At 37.8% G+C, this 19,812-nt stretch overlaps 1 protein-coding gene across 3 annotated transcripts in view; it reads left to right on the forward strand.

The window, feature by feature from the left end:
- Positions 1–19,812, forward strand: part of SWT1 (SWT1 RNA endoribonuclease homolog) — a 71,348-nt gene that overhangs the window by 31,372 nt on the left and 20,164 nt on the right. For 2 of the 3 annotated variants that reach the window (XM_084636815.1, XM_084636816.1), the window contains exons 12-16: positions 2,020–2,171; positions 6,708–6,846; positions 8,647–8,792; positions 12,440–12,648; positions 14,102–14,236. In XM_084636815.1, coding sequence (XP_084492941.1) covers positions 2,020–2,171; positions 6,708–6,846; positions 8,647–8,792; positions 12,440–12,648; positions 14,102–14,236 — 781 coding nt within the window. The remainder of the gene's footprint in view (positions 1–2,019; positions 2,172–6,707; positions 6,847–8,646; positions 8,793–12,439; positions 12,649–14,101; positions 14,237–19,812) is intronic. The other variant, XM_084636817.1, reaches the window with a different exon arrangement.

Here is a 19,812-nt window from a genome sequence, read left to right on the forward strand (position 1 = left end):
ACTTTATTTATATAGAGGCAATATATTTTCTGTCCTATTATTTATCCCTTTCTTAATGATTACTAACATGGTTAGCTTTTTTGACTGCCACTGCACATTGAGTGGGTGTTTTCAGAGAACTGTCCACAATGATGCCAAGATCTTTCTTGAGTGGTAACAGCTAATTTAGACCCCATCATTTTATATGTATAGTTGAGATTGTTTTCCAGTGTGCATTACTTTGCATTTATCAAGATCCCTTTGCAGCTCTTCACAGTCTGCTTTGCACTTAACTGTCTTGAGCAGTTTTGTATCATCTGCAAATTTTGCCACCTCACTGTTTACCCCTTTTTTCCAGATAATTTATGAATATGTTGAATAGTACTGGTCCCAGTACAGACCCTTGAGGAACACCACTATTTACCTCTCTCCACTCTGAAAACTGTCCATTTATTCCTACCCTTTGTTTCCTGTCTTTTAACCAGATACCAGTCCATGAGAGGAGCTTACCTCTTATCCCATGATCACTTACTTTGCTTAAGAGCCTTTGGTGAGGACCTTGTCAAAGGCATTCTGAAAATCTCAGTATACTATAGCCACTGGATCCCCCTTGTCCACATGCTTGTTGACACCCTCCTTCCCCCCCCCCCAAGAATTCTAGTAGATTGGCGAGACATGATGTTTCCTTTACAAAAACTATGCTGACGCTTTCCCAAAAATTATGTTAAATCCCAAAGTGACTGTGAAAAGAGAGAGGGGTTTCTCACAAAAGTGGGTGATTGGACAACAAAATGGCAGATGAAATTCAACCTGTTAAGTGAAAAGTAGTGCACATTGGAAAAAATAATCCCAACTATACATATAAAATGATGGGGTCTAAATTAGCCAATTAAAAGAGATCTTGGAGGTACCATGGATACTTCTCTGACAACTTCAACTCAATTTGCAGCAGCAATCAAAAAGGCTAACAGAATGTTAGAAACTGTTAAGAAAGGAATAGAAAATCAGACAAAATCTCATAGTGCCGCTCTGTAAATCCATGTTGTACCCATACCTTGAATACCATTCCCAGTTCTAGTCACCCCATCTCAAAAAGGATATAGTGAAGCTGGAAAAGATTCATGGAAGAGGAACAATGATCAAGTGTGTGGATGAGCTTCTGTATGAGAAGAGACTAAAAAGTTTAGGGCTGTTCAGTTTTGAAATAAGATGACTGAGGTGTATATGATAGAGATCTGTAAAATCATGAATGGAGTGGAAAAAGTGAATAGAAAATATATACATATATTTTTTTACCCTTTCCCACAGTACAAAAACCAAGTCTCCCAATGAAATTAATAAGCAGGTTTAACGCAAACCAAGAGGAAGTACTTTTTCACACAGTGCACAGCTAACCTATGGAACTCATTGCCAAGGGCTGTTGTGATGGCCAAAAGTATAACTGGATTTAAAAAAAAGAGAGTTCCATCAATAGCTATTAGCCAGGATGGTCAGGGATGCAAGCCCATGCTCAGGGCAACCCTGAACTGCGGAGTGCCAGAAGCTGGGAGGAGAAGATGAGGGTTGATCCATCAAATTGCCCTGTTCTGTACACTCCTCCTGAAGCTCTGGTACTGGTTAGTGTCAGACAGGGTACTGGGCTTGATGGACCATTGGTCTGACCTTGTATGGCAGCCCTTAAGTTCAGTAGGCTCTTCACACAACACACATGCAAGTCACAAACTTAAACACTCTAGAGAAGAATCATGCTATCTCTCCTTCTGGTGGTGGTGGGTGAGGGGGAGGAGTGAGAAATATGAACGCTGTTGATTCTATTTTAAAATACTTGGAAGGTGCTCAGATATTTGGTCATGGAGTAGTAGAAGTAAAGTGATGGAATCCTCTGTAGCTGGAGACCTACAACTAGCGGACAAAATATTAAATATGTTGTAGGCAACAATCCAAAGACTGGATTACAGAATCTAGCAACTTTGTTTTTCTAACTAATTTCTATGAATAATGCACTAAAGAAAGCACTTACTGTAACTGTTTACTTGGCAGATACTGGGTCCCAGAAAACCAAGAAGGAAGATCTCAGCCTTACTACTCCACTCCTGAGCATTGTTCCTGACCTTGAGAAAAGTTTAGGAGAAGCTTTATCCTCGATATTAGAAACTGAAATGAAAATTGCTTTTGGAAACTTGTGGATGGAGGTGGTTACTTGTGGTGATTTGCTTGATATTTCAAATGTTAAGTTAAAGATTGTCTTGGAGTTCAAAGTTCAATCTGTCTGCTTTTTACATTACAATGTTAATGACACATAGGGCTGATATAGTACAATGATGTGGAAGATGTCTCAAACTGCATTACAGTTCTTGATCCCTGAACTCATTTTCAGTTATAACTTCTTATGAAAATTTAAACAGACTTTGTTTGAAAACTGCAAAACTGACCAATTGTGCTGCCCTCTGTCATGATTCTTCAGTGACCCTGCTTCTGTGCTTAGGAGAGTTTCAAAGTTTGAGAGAGATTTTAAAATCTATCTAGATCTAGATAACTGTTCATGTAAAAATGCACCAATAGGAAAAGAGATGTGATGAGAAACATTCTTTAAAATATACAGAATAAATTCATAAGTAATGTTGCAATAAGGCCACAGTTCTGGTTAGGGATTCTAGTGTTAAACCACGAGGGCTTGATTCATTTGTCAATTACAACCCATTGTAGAACGTGTGTTTAATTGCAAGGTGCCAGTGTGACCATTATAACATTTTAGATGAAGTCTCTTTTTTTTTTTTTAATTGATTTAAAAAAAACAATTATAGGACAGTTACATCACAGGCACCATCAATAGAAGCATTTCTCCCTCCCATTGCCACCTCCTGCAACTGCTCTGCTAGTGTAGCTCAGTCCAATGTAGGGAAATTCAGTCTCCAAACTCATTTTGTACTTCACCTCTTTTGAGAGTTTGCCTTTTGGTGTTCTTGTGATGTGGACACCTCTCTAATATGTATTTGGCTAAGAGCAGTAATTCACTTTACACTGGCCATCTGATAACTTAGTCACTACTAACCTGATGGGAATTTGAACAAATGACCTAGAAGCGAAGATTCATGCTTCCCATTTCCAATCCTGTAAGCCATCCACTCACATAGAGTATTGTTAAATTTCATTATGTATTTGATATTGGGATGATTGTTTGACTAGTAATGTTTGTGCAACATTACATTTAATAGTAATTCATGTGCTGTCTGGTTGTTCAATGTGAATTTTCAAAATGCATATTTTATTAACAGTAACTTTGGACTTCTGTAACTTAGAATTATAGGACTGGAAGGGACCTAGAGAGGTCACCTAGTCCAGTCTCCTGCACTCAAGGCAGGACTAAGTATTATCTAGACCATTTCTGACAGGTGTTTGTCTAACCTGCTCTTAAAAATCCCCCATGATGGAGATTCCACAACCTCCCTAGGCAATTCATTCCAGTGCTTAGCCACCCTGACAGTTGGGAAGTTTTTCCTAATGTCCAGCCTAAACCTCCCTTGCTGCAATTTAAACCCATTGCTTCTTGTGCTGTCATCCGTGATTTAAGAAGAACAGTTTTTCTCCCTCCTCCTTGTAACAACCTTTTAATGTACTTGAAAACTGTTATGTCCTTTCTCAGTTCTCTCTCTTCCAGACTGAAAAAAATTGGGTTTGTTTAATCTTCCGTCATAGGTCATGTTTTCTAGACTTTTTAATCTTTTTTGTTGCTCTTCTCTGGACTTTCTCAGATTTGTCCACATCTTTCCTGAAATGTGGTGCCCAGAACTGAACACAATACTCCAGTTGAGGCCTAATCAGCACAGAGTAGAGCGGAAGAATAACTTCTAGTGTCTTGCTTACAACACTCCTGCTACCTGCTAATACATCCCAGAATGATGTCTGCTTGCGTGGTGTGTGGATTTTTTTTTTTTTTGCAACAGTGTCACACCGTTGGCTCATTTAGCTTATGGTCCACTATGACCCCCAGAGCCCTTTCCGCAGTACTCCTTCCTAGGCAGTCATTTCCCATTTTGTATGTGGAACTGATTGTTCCTTTCTCAGTAGAGTACTTTGCATTTGTCCTTATTGAATGTCATCCTATTTACTTCAGACCATTTTTCCATTTTGTCCAGATCATTCTGAATTTTAATCCTATCCTCTAAACCACTTGCAACCCTGCCCAGCTTGGTATCGTCTGCAAACTTTGTAAGTGTACTCTCTCTACCATTATCTAAATCATTGATGAAGATATTGAACAGAACCGGACCCAGAACTGATCCCTACGGGATCCCACTCGTTATGCCCTTCCAGCATGACTCTGAACCACTGATAACTACTCTCTGGGAATGGTTTTCCAACCAGTTTTGCACCCACCTTATAGTAGCTCCATCTGGGTTGCATTTACCTTGTTTGTTTATGAGATGGTCATGAGAGACCGTATCAAAAGCTTCAGTAAAGTTAAGATATACCACATCTACTGCTTTTCCCCGACCCACAAGGCTTGTTACCCTGTCAAAGAAAGTATCAGGTTGGTTTGACATGATTTGTTCTTGACAAATCCATGCTGATTGTCACTTATCACCTTATTATCATATAGATGTTTGCAAATTGATTAATTATTTGCTCCATTATCTTTCCAGGTACAGAAGTTAAGCTGACTGGTCTGTAATTTTGTAGGTTGTCCTTATTTCGCTTTTTATAGATGGGCACTATATTTGTCCTTTTCCAGTCTTCTCGAATCTCTCCCGTCTTCCATGACGTTTCAAAGATAATTGCTAATGGCTCAGATACCGCCTCAGTCAGCTCCTTGAGTATTCTAGGATGCATTTTATCAGGCCCTGCTGACTTGAAGATATCTAACTTGTCTAAGTAATTTTTAACTTTGTTCTTTTCCTATTTCAGCCTCTGATTCTACCTCATTTTCACTGACATTCACTATGTTAGATGTCTAACCACCACCAACCTTCTTGGTGAAAACCAAAAACAAAGAAGTCATTAAGCACCGCTGCCATTTCCATGTTTTCTGTTGTTGTTTTTCCTCCCCTCATTGAATAACAGGCCTACCCTGTCCTTGGTCGTCATCTGGCTTTTAATATATTTGTAGAATGTTTGTTTTCTTGTTTCCCTTTATGTCTCTAGCTAGTTTGATCTCGTTTTGTGCTGTGGCCTTTCTAATTTTGTCCCTACAGGCTTGTGTTAATTTCTGATATTCATCCTTTGTAATTTGACCTAGTTTTCCACTTTCTGTAGGATGTTTTTGATTATTAGATCATTGACAATCTCCTGGTTAAGCCAAGGTGGTCTCTTGTCCCACTTCCTATCTTTCCTACACAGTGGGATAGTTTGCTCTTGTGCCCTTAATAATGTCTCTTTGAAAAACTGCCAAGTGTCGTCAGTTGTTTTTTCCCTTAGACTTGCTTCCCATGGGATCTTACCTACCTCCTCCCTGAGTTTGCTAAAGTCTGCCTTCTTGAAATCCATTGTCTTTATTTTGCTGTTCTCCCTCCTACCATTCCTTATAATCATGAATTGTATCATTTCAGGATCACTGTCACCCATACTGTCTTTCACTTTCAAAGTCTCAACCTGTTCCTCCCTATTTGTCAAAATCAAATCTAGAACAGCCTCTACCCTTGTAGCTGTCTCCACCTTCTGAAATAAAAAAATTGTGTCAATACATTCCAAGAACTTGTTGGGTAATCTGTGCCTTGCTGTGTTATTTTCCCAACAGATGTCTGGGTAGCTGAAGTTCCCTATCACTACCAAGTACAGTGCTTTGGATGATTTTGTTTAGTTGCTTAAAAAAAGCCTCATCCACCTCTTCTTCCTGGTTAGGTGGTCTGTAGTAGATCCCTATTATGGCATCACCCTTGTTTTTTACCCCTTTTATCCTTACCCAGAGACTTCCAACAAGTCTGTCTCCTATTTCCATCTCAACCTCAGTCCAAGTGTATACATTTATTATGTAAGGCAACACCTCCTCCTCCCTTTTTTCCTCTGCCTGTCCTTCCTGAGCAAGCTGTACCCGTGTTCCATAGTATCCAAGAGCTCAAAGCACTTCACAAACATTAAGTTTTCCAAAACCTCCAGAGAAGGGGAAATAGTACTACCTTCACCTTCAGGTGGGGAAACTGAGGCACCAAGATTATCTGTCTTGTCAAATTTCACACAGGAAGTCTGTGACAGAGTTGGGAGTAGAACTAAAATATTCTGACTATATAGCCAGAAGACTATCAATACAGTTGTTTAGCTCTGTGTGTCTTCCAATTAACATTTTCATCTAGCAGGAATGGTTAATTACTTTACTTTTATAATCATCTGCACAAGATGAACTCTGAGGGCTATCAAGTTACTAGAACAAACACTTCTTGTTTGAGCTTGTACATCTTGAGTGTTGTACAAATAGAATGTCCTTCACAGAAATGCCTCATAAAACTCTCAGTAGTCCTAGTCACAGCAGTGCACATATGCTAATTGGAATGCTTTTAAGAAGGGTCTGTACCTGTGTAAGCGACATCTCCTGAGTAAAACTAAATTGAACAAGGCTATGATTTGTCATGTAATATACAATCGCTTTACCAGGAAAAATCCACCTGATCTTTTGTTTCTGAGAATGCTTTGGATGTTTCTTCAGCATGTACAATTGGTATTAAAGAGTAGCACAATTGAGAAATGTACATTGATAAAGTTGTATGGTTGTGAAGTTTTAAACTTTTCACTTTTAGGTACTGTATCTGAAGCCCCCATGGACCCTAGCAAGCTTACTGCAGTGCTTTAAAAAACACTGGATGGCCGTATTTGGCTATATTGTGCCCAGAAGCTTACTTGCAACCATTGAATACCTACATGAACATCTTTGTAAAGGTAAGAATCTTATGTGACTCCTTTTTAGTAATAAACTTCTAAACATAAACCTCTCTCCACTGAGGTCAAGCCCTCTAATCACAGGAGTCTTAAGTGTGCATTATGAAAATATACATATAGTATATATTTAAAGGGTTTATTTTTTCTCCTTTTTAATTCAAGAATAATGGGAGTTACGTGGATTATTCAAGGGAGACTATACCCTGGAGAAGTAGTCTTCCTTCTTGTCTTTCACACAATGTGATGGTTGTTCCAGATGTGTGGCAAAAATTGGAGTTTGGTGCTTGCAAGTGTTTTGTAACTTTAGCCCAAAGATCCATGTTGCAACACTTTGTCAGTAAAACAAAAAGAAGAATCTGCATAACCCTCAAATCTGCCCAGACATGGGCCTTAAAATGGGGCAAGGATTCACTACCACTTATTGAAGAAGCTACGAAAAAGCTAACTGTCTCTTGAGACTGTTTGGCAGCCTTAATTAAATATTTTGATAGTCTGCTGCTCTTTTCCTGTTTTTAACAAATTTGAACAGGCACGACTGAAATCAATCATTTATAGGATTCGCTTCAAATATTACATCTTCATGTGCGTGCTACCAAAAAGTGGAACAACAAATCTAAGAAACTTATATAGCTTTGGTTACCAGAGTTCTCAAGTACCTCCAAGTATTTGTTATTTCTATTTGAAATCTTCCTTCCTGGTTTGTAAGAAAAACAGCTTCATTAGTTTAGTTTATAGGCATTTGTGTAGGTGTGCTGTGTCTCTGAAGAACTTACTGATGGAAAGCTAAGTCAAAGACATGAGTCTTGCATTTAGTTATGAAAGTGTCAGTGCTTTTATGAATTGGCAGTAGTTTTCCATTCAGTACTTGTAACCATAGTTATGCTGGGATATGGTCTACAAGAAGGTGTGCTAGCACAGGTTATGAGCAGATTATCTCACAATGACATGTCTAATGAGCCTATGCCAGATCCTGAATGGAGGGTGATTTGATCCAAAATGAAAAGTCTTATTCTTACACACTGCTTGTTATGTTACTTCCTGAAACTGTTTGTTTGTTTTTTAATGCTCATGGTTTGTATCCAAGATATTTCATATACTGGCTGAAATAAACAACGTAGATGAGTCTTTAAATGTGTTTTGTTTTTCATTAAACAGCAGTGTTCTAGATTTTTATTCTTACATTTTTTTAACATAGGCACACAAGGTTTATTCCTGATCAACATTTGATGAGGATGATCTTCTCTCCCTCCATGCTCTCATTTTACCCACAAAAACAAAATTGCAAGCATGTGTGACATAGCTTCCTGTTCCAGCCAGAGTTCTGTATCTAGTGGAGCTTGGGAGCACTTTACAATCTTTCAGCCCCTTGAATTGAGGAGAGTTTGTCAAGTGCATCAGAGTTTGTGTTCTAGAGAAGACTTTTTAAGTTTAGTGATGTGCTAGCACATTGAAACTATTTTTTAGGCTTACTGTTGGACTTTGACTACAGGCATTAAACCCTCAGAAGACAATAGCACCTGATCTTATACCATTTATGTCAATAGGATTTTCAGACCCTTTTTTGTTTGATAATCTTACATAATAACACACACTTATTTTTATATGTACGGATATTCTAGAATGTTTAATTCATACAATAATTGTAATACCTTTTTGAAATGATAGAACTGATGGTGATTATACTTGGTTTCAGTTTAGAACTGTTAGCTTTTTCCTTTACTGTTTGTGCATTTTAACACCAAACTAGCCTACTTCTCTAAAACTGATTTCCCATGTTTCTTCTTAATGTTTTTATGTCAGGTAAGACAGTTGACCACATAACAGCAAACATCCTGCTCCAGGAATCTAAAAAGCTATTGCATGCTTTCAGCTCAAGGTCAGACTATGATGGTGTACTTCCACAGGCTTTTGCTTATGTGACTAAACTGCTCCAGATGCTTGCAGAGGTAAGCTGCACGTCAATGTATGTAGTTTTTACACTAAAACTATGGCTTAACTGAAATTTTAGTGTCACCAATCATTGACACTACAAACTTACTAAGGGTTTTCTAGTTCTTTGTTATAATGACAAAAAAATTATTGTAAACAGTGCTAGGTGGGGGTTAACAGGATATTGTCATAAGTGGTGCCTCCCAAATGTAACCCTGCCCCCATAACAAAAGTGAGGGCTTTTTGTTTATAAAAATATCCTTGTCAGAATTTTGCTTCTATTAACTCTCAAAAAGGAAGTGAATGACTGAAAAGCAAGTGCATACTGCTGCTTTTTGATAAAGATTGAACATCATATCAAATTAATAACTGTTATCCTGCATTTGAAGGTGATTTATTAAATCATCAATTCCAATCTTTTTTTTCTCTAATTACAATGATCTTGTAAGATTCACTTGGTTTGTGAATATGTCTGTGTAGGTTGAGGTGCCCCTCTCCTCCTCCTGACAACTCAGTTTGTGATTCAGTTGTGGAGTTTCTCTTTTGTGCACTTCAGAAATCCGGAATGTCTAATTCCCCTTTCCACTCAAGTATAAAAATTGGTGAAAGAAAGCAGAAAGATGACACATTATACTTGGTGGTTGTTGGACTGCCCAATTAAAAGCTCTGGTAATTCTTATTCTGGTGCTAAGGATGAAAAATAATGTATAGGTCATGGCAGAGGAAAGGTTTTTTTTAAACAAAACAAAAAGCCGTATTATTATAGGGAAGTAGTAACTTTGAGCCAGTTAGCCTAGCCAGGGTCCCAAGGAGATCAAAAAGAGGCTGTTGTTTTTTTGTATATTTTTACAACATGAGCTGTTTTTCCTTAGATCCTTATTTCTGTTTTGCTACTGGGTTATTGAGAGGTAGTCATCAAGCTGCTACCTGAAGGTTTTTTGCCGGACACTGCTAGTTATTCAGTATAAAATGAGGAAAGGCAATCTAATTGATTGGAACAGCAATTGCTGTCTCCTACACTTCAGAATGGGAGTGCCTTAGTATCTGCATGAGTTGTTTTATTTTCCCTGTCAAATACATAATTGATTACCGAAGTTCTCTTCAGTAATGAGTTTTTCCTGAGCCCTTATCTAGTATGCTCTATATATGAATAAATCGTTGGACTCAAGTTAGGCATGATTAACATTATAGAAATTTAAAGCTCATTAAATAGAGTAGATGCAAGAGTTTTTTCTGACCTTACTTTGCTTTTAGAGCAACTCATTTTCGTTTCTCAGTCTGCAAAATTGTTATCTGAAGGTAGTCTTGCATGAATTACACAACTCAATACCATGGATCACTTGGGTGTTTTTTTGTTTGCTTGTTTATTTTCCCCTGCTAAATTTGTCATCTTTAACTTTTGCCCTGCTCTAAAACTAGAGGGTTTTTATTCCTAGGTTTGCCACTGGTTCAGTATGACTGGTTAGTATATAGGTTTGTTTATCAGCCTGAGATAAAATTTTGGGTTTGACTTTTTGATACACATATTAGTATAAGATATAAGAGTGAAGAACAATTAACAAAGACATTGTGTTGCATTTCCCACAACCAGATGGGGCTTTTACTACAATGAGAAAAGATGAGGGATAGTGCTAAAGTGTTACAGGGTATGGTGGAAGTGTAATATATGAGCATACACTGAAAGGCTGCCTGGCTCCTTTCTCAAGCCAAGGTCAAGCAACCAGTTAGGATGGGGATGGGAGGAGGCATAAGAAACACTACCAGCCAAATAAAAGCTTGGCCTTGGCCAGAACACAATCTCACTCCTTACCCCTCCCATGGGGTCCAAAAGAGGTGGGATGAAGACTCCAGACCACAACCCCCTTGTCATAAATATAAAGGGAACGGTAAACACCTTTAAAATCCCTCCTGGCAAGAGGAAAAACCCTTTACAGGTGAAAGGGTTAAGAAGCTAGGATAACCTTGCTGGTACCTGACCAAAATGACCAATAAGGAGACAAGATACTTTCAAAAGCTGGGGGGAGGGAGAAACAAAGTCTCTTTCTCTCTCTCTCTGTCTGTGTGATGCTTTTGCCGGGGATAGAACAGGAATGGAGTCTTAGAACTTAGATTACTTACTAACTAGATATGCGTTAGATTCTGATTTCTTTAAATGGCTGAGAAAAATAAGCTGTGCTGAATGGAATGTAGATTCCTGTTTTTTGTGTCTTTTTTGTAACTGAAGGTTTTGCCTAGAGGGATTCTCTGTGTTTTGAATCTGATTACCCTGTAAGGTATTTACCATCCTGATTTTACAGGGGTGATTCTTTTTTACTTTTTCTTCTATTAAAATTCTTCTTTTAAGAAACGGAATGCTTTTTCATTGTTCTTAAGATCCAAGGGTTTGGGTCTGTGGTCACCTATGCAAATTGGTGAGGATTTTTATCAAACCTTCCCCAAAAAGGGCGGGGTAACATTTGGGAGGATTTTTTGGGGGGAAAGATGTTTCCAAACGGACTCTGTCCTAACAATAATACCGGTTAGATGTTCGGTGGTGGCAGCAAAAGTCCAAGGGCAAAAGGTAAAATAGTTTATACCTTGGGGAAGTTTTAACCTAAGCTGGTAAAAGTAAGCTTAGGAGGTTTTCATGCAGGTCCCCACATCTGTACCCTAGAGTTCAGAGTGGGGAAGGAACCTTGACACCCCCCAAAACGGAACATAAGTTGTAAGGGGTGAGACTGAGGGCATGCTTTGCAGGTATATTTGGGCCTGCTAAGAAAGAGGAGGTGGTAATGGGGAACGGGGACACAGGCAAAGCTCTGCGGCTTGGGAAGGAGGACGCTAAGAAACAGACTCTGCTGGCGTGTAGAGCTGTGGATATGCTTGCTTGGAACTAACCCCAATAAACATTGCATTGCCTGCACTTCGGACTTCTGGTCTTCTGCTTTCTGTCTGCATGACAAGAACCAGGGGAGAGGGTGAAGGGAAAGCCCTGTAACGATGACCTTACTGAAATCATTTCAGTTCTTCTCAGTATCCCCATTTTTACAGACAAAGACAATATTTGTACACACCACAGCCTGTTGTGGTGTTTTTAATGTAGTAATTTATATGTAAAATGTCCTCAAATCCTCGCTTTGCAGAATAACTTGTCGAGTATCTGGCATTAGTGTGACAGAAATTCCATGTCCTTGGTTTGTAATGAGTGTTGAAATTCTTTTACTGTGAAAATCATGTGCTTTACATCTTTAAGTGAAGATTAAACAGAATGAAACACTTCTGTTATGCATTAATGAGCTATGTTTGGGGGGGAAGGTGTGGGTTAAAATTTGCAAATTCAGCTTTGGAGTCTTCTATGGATTGACTATACATGGATAGTTCAGTGGTTAGGACATTAACCTAGGACTTGGGAGACTCCACCACAGACTTCCTGTGTGACTTCGGGTAAGTCACTTATCCTCTCTGTGCTTCAGTTCTCCATTTGTAAAATAGGAATAAGAAGACTGACCTGCCTCACAGGGACATTTTGAGTTCTCTCATTTAAAGATTGTGAGGATCTCAGATGCTATGGTGATGGAGGACATACAACTACCAGTACCTTAGATACATTGATTATTTAAAAAAAAAAAAATTCCTTTGTAGGTTTTTTAGTTTTCCAACACTGTATGGTTGTCTATTTCATGAGGTTCAGTCAGACAGTGGACAAAAATCATCAGAAGCCCTGACAGCTCTTTCAGAAAACACTGCAGGTTCAAAAAAGGAAGATGTGAGGCTGCATCTGCAAACGTGTGAGGAAGGCAAGTCATTGTCAAACACTCAGCTGTCCCAAGATGAAAGACATCAGGAAATCTGGTCTGTCCTTGAAAGCATTTGGAATACAATAAACCTGTACAGGTACAAAGTGCTGAAAGGGTTGGGGGGATTTTGCATGCTATTGGTTGTTTCGTGTGATTTCCACAAACACACACTTATTTATGGAAACTGTCTGTCTGCCTTTCCCTACAAGGCTGTCCTATTAGTGATGTACATGGGTTAGGGGGAAAAAAAATCATACATTCTAGTTTTGAATGTGTTAGTAATGACATTGGAATTGCCATATTGAATCAGAGCCATGGTCCATCAGCCAAGTATACTGTCTTCGACGTTATCCAGCACTAGATGCTTCAGAGTAAGATGCAAGAACCTGACAAATGTGGGGTAGTCTGCTCTACAGGAAGATCTCCTCCTAATTCCTAATAAAGATTGGCTTAAACTCAGACATGAGGCTTTCCCTTTCAATTTTTTTTTTTGGCTTAGGTATTATAATTTATCTATATAAATGACCAACTGTTCTTTAAATCTTACTAAGTTCTTGGTCTCTGCAGTTTATAAAGAAGTGTATTAATGGTTGAATTTTTAAACAAGATATCTGAAAATCCATATCTGGCGTCTGTTGCTGCTCCAGTTGCACAAATCAAAAATGTGTGTGTCTGCACATTTTGGAGTTGCATTTTGAGACCCACGTGAAAATTTGACCCCAAGTTTCAGAAACGGATACAAGGCTATACTTATATGAGGGCCCTACCAAAGTCACAGCCATTAAAAACATGTTATGAACCCTGAAATCTGGTCCTACTTCTATGCTAAAATGTTTGATACTCTGTAAGGAAAGATATCTGTTAAATTTTTTAGAAAAATTAAAAAGGATTGTTTCATTTTGTCAAATTTTTTTTATTTATGGAAGGGTTTTGTAGAGTGCTATTACAGTTTCTCTTATAATTCAACTTTACAAAACGTGCTAAAGACTAATTCTTGACAATTTAAGGTTTCAGCCATAGAGTGGTTGACTAATAATTATAAATTAAATAGTGAGAATAGCTTCCTGGTTAGAAACTGGGACTAGCACTTCAGTTAGCAGTTTGCATACCCACTCCAGGGTCTTTTCCATACTCACAGGAATGTGGCTCTTCATTATTTTGTAAAGTGTTTTGAAAGCCTCAGCTGGAACATCCTATGTCAATGTGACATTTGTTTATTAAAGTAACAATAAGTGATCAGAAATCTACCCTTTTAACTTACAAAACAATTCAATTGGTGGCTTCTGTTACCTGTTTTAAGCACCTTATCTAAAATAAATGCATGCAAACAAAATAAAAACTTTGTACTCCTGTGTGTGTTTTGGACAACACTGATGTACCTGACATTTGTATTTGACCTTTTGAGACAATGTGCATGTGTTTGTCTATGGTAATCAAAATATAGTATTTGTGATGCATTTCTTGTTTCCCATGATACAAGGCAAAAAAAGTCTGTTTTTAGTGACCTTCTTCTGATAGAATGTTTTCTCTTGTTTTTGCCCTCATCTTAGTACTGAAATTTTCCAGAAGCTGGATCACAATATAATCACTACCACCACTGCAAAGATCTCTTCATTTGAAGAAGCTTTTTTAGGCCTGCAGAAACTGATGGCAGCTGTGAATAATATTCTTGCAGGGATTCGTAGGTAAGTATTTTAGCAGACCGGAGTGCATAACTTTTTTTAAACTGTAATGTACTGTGTGCTCAGATATCTCTCTCCTTTACTAATTCTGAGATTAATACCTGTACTTACTTGGAAGAGTGTTTCTCAGTCAGTAAAAAAATGAATATGAAGTTGTTGCAGACATTTAAATGGTTAGCCATTTGGATCTCTTGGAGCAATTTTCCCCCTCCGCTATAATTTTGGGCCTTGTCTTCCAGCAATTGTTGACCAGCCACTGATAGGCACACCAGTGTAAACCCTAAGTGTAGACAAAGTAAACTGAAATCTGCATTGGTGGAGCCCTGGTTTCAAACATGGATATGCTCTGGTGCACAAATTGTGGCTGTGCTTGCCTGTCCTTAAAGTTTGTACCAATATAGCTACATCAGTTACTAGAAATCTGCCCTGATTTCAGTACAGACAAAGCCTTAGAGAAACACTTGGGGCATGATTGGCATCACAACTAGCATAACAATTGGCTACTCTAGCAAACCTATAATGCTGCTGTAATAATGGTGTCAAAAACAGCTATGTTTGACCCTGATGCTAATAAAATTAGTTGGACTTTATGTATGGATTATTAATGGTGGCAGGATCGAGCCCTTTGTTTAAGACCACAGAATGACTAAAAATGCAGATTCAGAAATGTTATGGCTTTGTCGGAGTATCCTCTTTACTTCCACAAGGTAATAAAGATTGTTCACCTATGAAAACAGCTAGAAAAATAATCTTCTAAGGTATCTTTTGGGCCTAATCATATGATTGCTGAATTCCACCAGCAGCAATGCAGAAGTGAGGATGGCATGGCATGGTATGGCATTGTCAGCAATTCCCTTTTGGGTCAGGACCCCCAATTTGAGAAACACTGGTTTCCCCCTTGAAATCTGTGTAGTGTACGGTAAAAGCACACAAAAGACCAGATTTCACGGGAGGAGACGAGATTTCATGGTCCGTGACGAGTTTTTCATAGTGGTGAATTTGGTAGGGTCCTATATGTAGGAGGTCAGACTAGATGATCTGCTGGTCCTTTCTGCCTTTTAAACTCTGAGGTGGACAAGGTGCCGGGCAAGGAATATTCATTGTCTGCCTTTTTTAATTAATTATTTTTAATTAAGGATTTTAATTGAATAGAATATTTATTACAATAAAAATGTTGTCGTAGTAGTAGTTGTAAACCCTGGCCAGAAATCAGGACGCAATTGTGCTAAGCTGTGTACAGCCACCACAAAGAGTCTCTGACCAGACATGTTTGCAACAAACGAAGTAATGTGGTGTGGTGGTGGTTTTTGTACAGGAAATTTAATAGATGTGACAATACTGTAACAATAGAATATTTTTTAAAGGAAAACTGCTCCAAAGATGGTCAATAAATAATAGTGTATGTAGAAATAAAACTTAGATCAAGGGGGTTTGATTTTGGCCAACTCCTGTTTTTGATGATTTCTGTAATATATGTGGACATGTTGGGTGTTTTTTTTTTGGGGGGGGTGGGGGGGGTTAGTGACCATAGCTGAGATTTGGACTCATACAAGAATAGTAGAGTCAAGAAAATGTAATTAGTTTTATTCTCAGACCACTGTACTGGTTTTATTTCTGTTTTGCAGTTTCATGGTTGTCAGAGAGCTAGTAGTATCTGTTTAGTGTTAATTGAGAACTATATCCTTAACAAGAATAAGACCATTTAAAGAATGACAAGTTTATTTTCATACTAAAACAATGCCCAAAGTTGTGGGGGGGTTTTGGTTAGTTTTTAGGTTGAATTTCAGACATGCTTTTTATTTTCCATTTTAAATAGAATAGCTGTCTCAGCCTTTCCTTTATGGGAGGGCCCTTTTGAAAAGAATAGGGGTGAAATTGAGTAGGGTTATATAGAAATTACTGTAAAAATCTGTGTTACAGGATTATTTTCCAAGTTTTTAAAATCTAAAGCAACAATCAAATTCTCCACTAAATTATATAGTAAGATTTTTAAAAGATGACAAAAAAGGGTTACTGTTTTTATATTCAAATGTATAGAAGTTTTCCATATGGTTACTTCTGTATGTAATAGCCTTTAGGGAGTGGCTTTTTTTAAAAACCTCTTTATAAATTTCACTTGTGTAAAAGAGGAAAGTTTTTTTTAGAATTGTGTGATAAGTATATTTATACCTCTAAGAAGCTTCAGGAAGCAGAGTATCAGATAAAAGGTTCTATTTAGAAATGATTAGCCTTTGTGTTGATTGTTTGCAAACTTGCAGTAGGGGGCATTGTGGAGAAAAGAATTCAGGGACATAGAAAGTTGCAGACCAGAATTAAATTATACCCTGTAAATTTAGGGCTTGTTCTGTTTTTAACCTTTTATTACAGGTATTTAAATCTGTCAGAGGCTTCTGAATTCCTTCCCCCCCCCCCCCCCCATATCCAACACCATTTACCCATCAACTCCAAGTGATCACAATATTGAACATCAAAACAAAAAGTCTGAACTTGGGGTGGGGGAAAATGCATACCACTTGGTATGTGGTTGTTATGCTGTGTGTGTGAACTTAAAGAAAATAGATTAACTTAACATTATTTTCTTTAGTCCTTTATATTTTTTTAAAAGGTAGGTTCAAACTTGTTTACATTTTGGATTAGTTGGTAAAATAATTATATGATTACAGGAAGGAGAACATCTGGGGAAAGACAGTTATTAAAACTGGAATTAATTCTTCATAATGTTTGCGGTAACCTATCTCAGGGTAAAATAAACTTTCTGTGCCTGTTTGTTGAGATTTACAACAGAAATTTCCCAAATTAGATCCTGTGAAAAAGACATGGGTGTCTACTAGTAAGTTAAATTGAAAACTCAACTGGCTTCTAAACTTCAGACCAAAAATCAAGCAGCCCATTCCTATGGAGAAATGGGTGAAGGTGTAATTTCAGTTCTCGATAAACATCAGGTGGGGTTACTGTAGCCATCCAAAAGTTAATTAAATACTTGATTACTAAAACCATGTTTACTTATGTGACATGTGCATAGGTTTTTTTTTCTTTAATTACAAAGTTCACTTAACAAAAAGTTTGGGGAAAAATGGAACTTGCAATTTATATATGTGATCATGTAATTAAAGCTTGTGTAATAATACATATGAAGAGAAAATCTCTTAATTTCCCAGCAAGAATTTCTGAAGAAAAGTGTGAGCTCGCACATGTGTGCATATGAATGAGAGAGAAATCTAAGACCAATACTGGAAACATTTCTAAGTGCCTTGCTCCATACTTTGGATAGTTACTTGCAACTTTTCTCGCTAGGAAGCATTATATCCCTTAAGAAATGTTTGCTATATTGTGACTCTAAAAATATAGAATAGATAGTTTGATTATGTAATATAATGCATAGTATATCATGTTTCTTCTGTTTAAGTAGTATTACCTCCAGGTCTGCATTTCAAAATGCGCGCGCGCGCACACACACACACACAGTTTAGGACTGGGAGGAGTGAGGGACTTAGTGGTTTTTTTGTGATGTGTGTTTTGTGTTTTAAGTCATTGTCATATGGGGTTAGGAGATATGACTTTTCTTGTGTTTAAAGTTCTACTGGTTAAGAATTTAAGTTTATTATTGATTTAAAATTTTAGATTTTCCAAAAAACTTCAGTTAAGAGGAAAAGATGATGTGCCAATCATATATGTAAATGATTTGTTTGTCTACATTATAACAATCAGTCTTAAGGATTTAGTCATGTAAAACTTTGATTTTTTTCAGAAGTTTCAGCTCAACGCTCACCGATGTGCCAAAAACAAATGGCCAGGTTATCAAAAGAACTCCGCATACTGAGTGTCACAATGGGAGCTGCTGGGTGCCGGGCACTCTTGAAAAGCTGGCCCATTTGTTGGTGCTGAGCACTTGAAAATCTGTCCTGTAGTGCTTGAATTTTAGAAATACTGAACACCTGTAACTCCCATTGACTTCAGTTGGAGTTGTGGGTGCTTGCCACTGCTGAAAATCTTGCCTCTTACTTCGGTGTAGCTGAACTCTTGGAAATCTGTCCCTTAGCACACACAGGACTGACTGGCTGTGGGGTATGAAACCTTTCATTTGCAGTTTTTGGGTTTGAATGTGGTCCAGATTAGTAAGGGATGAAAGTCCATTACTTTCTAATTGTAGTTCAATGGCCTGTGAGAAATGCATAGTGGTGTCATTATTTTTGTCCATTTCTAAACACATACATCACAGAATCACTATCTTAATGAAAATGAATTGGAAACAGTGCTGCTTCCATTTCCATATTAAGCAGAGATAGTTGCTAAGGGAAACTTGTGCCACTCAAAGGCATGGATTATTCCAAGGCAGAACAGTTTGGTAAAATTAACTATTTTATTCTCTGGATGAAATATATCCCAATGCAAAAGGCCATTTCTATATTTGTAAATACATGAAAATTGGTCATGCCAAAGAATGAGAATGGAATCACTTTTTTTCCACAGGGATTGTTCTGTCTATAACCATATTTTAAATTGACAAAAGAAAACATTTTACTATGTTTCTTCTAGAAGGTTTTAAACTCCTTAAATTAATACTCTCAGCCAGATTGTAAAGCCAAGCAAATGTACTTAAACTTTGTTCTTTGCCAGCATTCAGTGCTTCATCTGTTCCTTATGCTGAAGGTTATGAAAGATATTTTAAATTCAAGAATGTTTCTACAGTTGTTCAGGTGGTGAGAAAATTCCAGTGACTGAGGAGGATGAGAAGGGCTGATTGTTCTGTGGAAATCTAATAGCCTCTCTCCTAAGCATATTCTAAAGCCAATTTTATGTAATCTTAAAATACATGCTAAAGGGTTATTGCATAGATGATATTTGTTAAATTTTCAGGGTTGGTTAGAGTTTTGCATGTATTAGGGTTTATTTTGGAGTCAAATACTTTGATGTATTAACTTAGGGCCTGATCTTGTAAATCTTTACTGAGACTTCAAATAGTCCTCCTGAAGTCAGTGGATGTATTCATACAATAAATGGTTTTCAGGATTGTGCCTCACTGAAGTCCATAGAAAGCCTGTCTTCGGTTTCACTTGGAGTAAGATTGGGCTGTTTGTGATTTTCAGGAGAAGAAAAGTTTAAATATTGTGCTTTATAACAAATAAATAAATCATCTCTATTATCTGATTTCATAAGATGCTGCATACCTTGCAGGATTTGGACTTATGAGAAACAATATGCTTGAATTGGAAGTAAAGTTACATTATCACTTGCCTCTAGATATTTTCTACATCTAGGAAGTGTTTGTCTTTCAGTAACTCTACACAGTAAGGCTACATTTTAATCCAGCACAAGAGAACAAAATTTTGTATATTTTAGTGTGTGTCTTGCATTAGAATAAGACAGCAGTTCTCAAACTTTAGCAACCGACGACCCCACTTTTTGATTTAAAATTTTTTGGGGATATCTGAGCTGCCCGGCTCAGCCTTGCCCCACCTCTTCTCTGAGGCCCTGCCTCCACTAACTCCATCCCCCCCTCCCTCCATTGTTCACTCTTCCCCCATCCTCACTCACTTTCACTAGGCTGGGGCAGGGGGTTTGGGTGCGGGCTCTGGGGA

Source organism: Lepidochelys olivacea, assembly GCF_965140295.1.
Source record: "Lepidochelys olivacea isolate rLepOli2 genome assembly, chromosome: 8".
Taxonomy (NCBI): domain Eukaryota; kingdom Metazoa; phylum Chordata; order Testudines; family Cheloniidae; genus Lepidochelys; species Lepidochelys olivacea.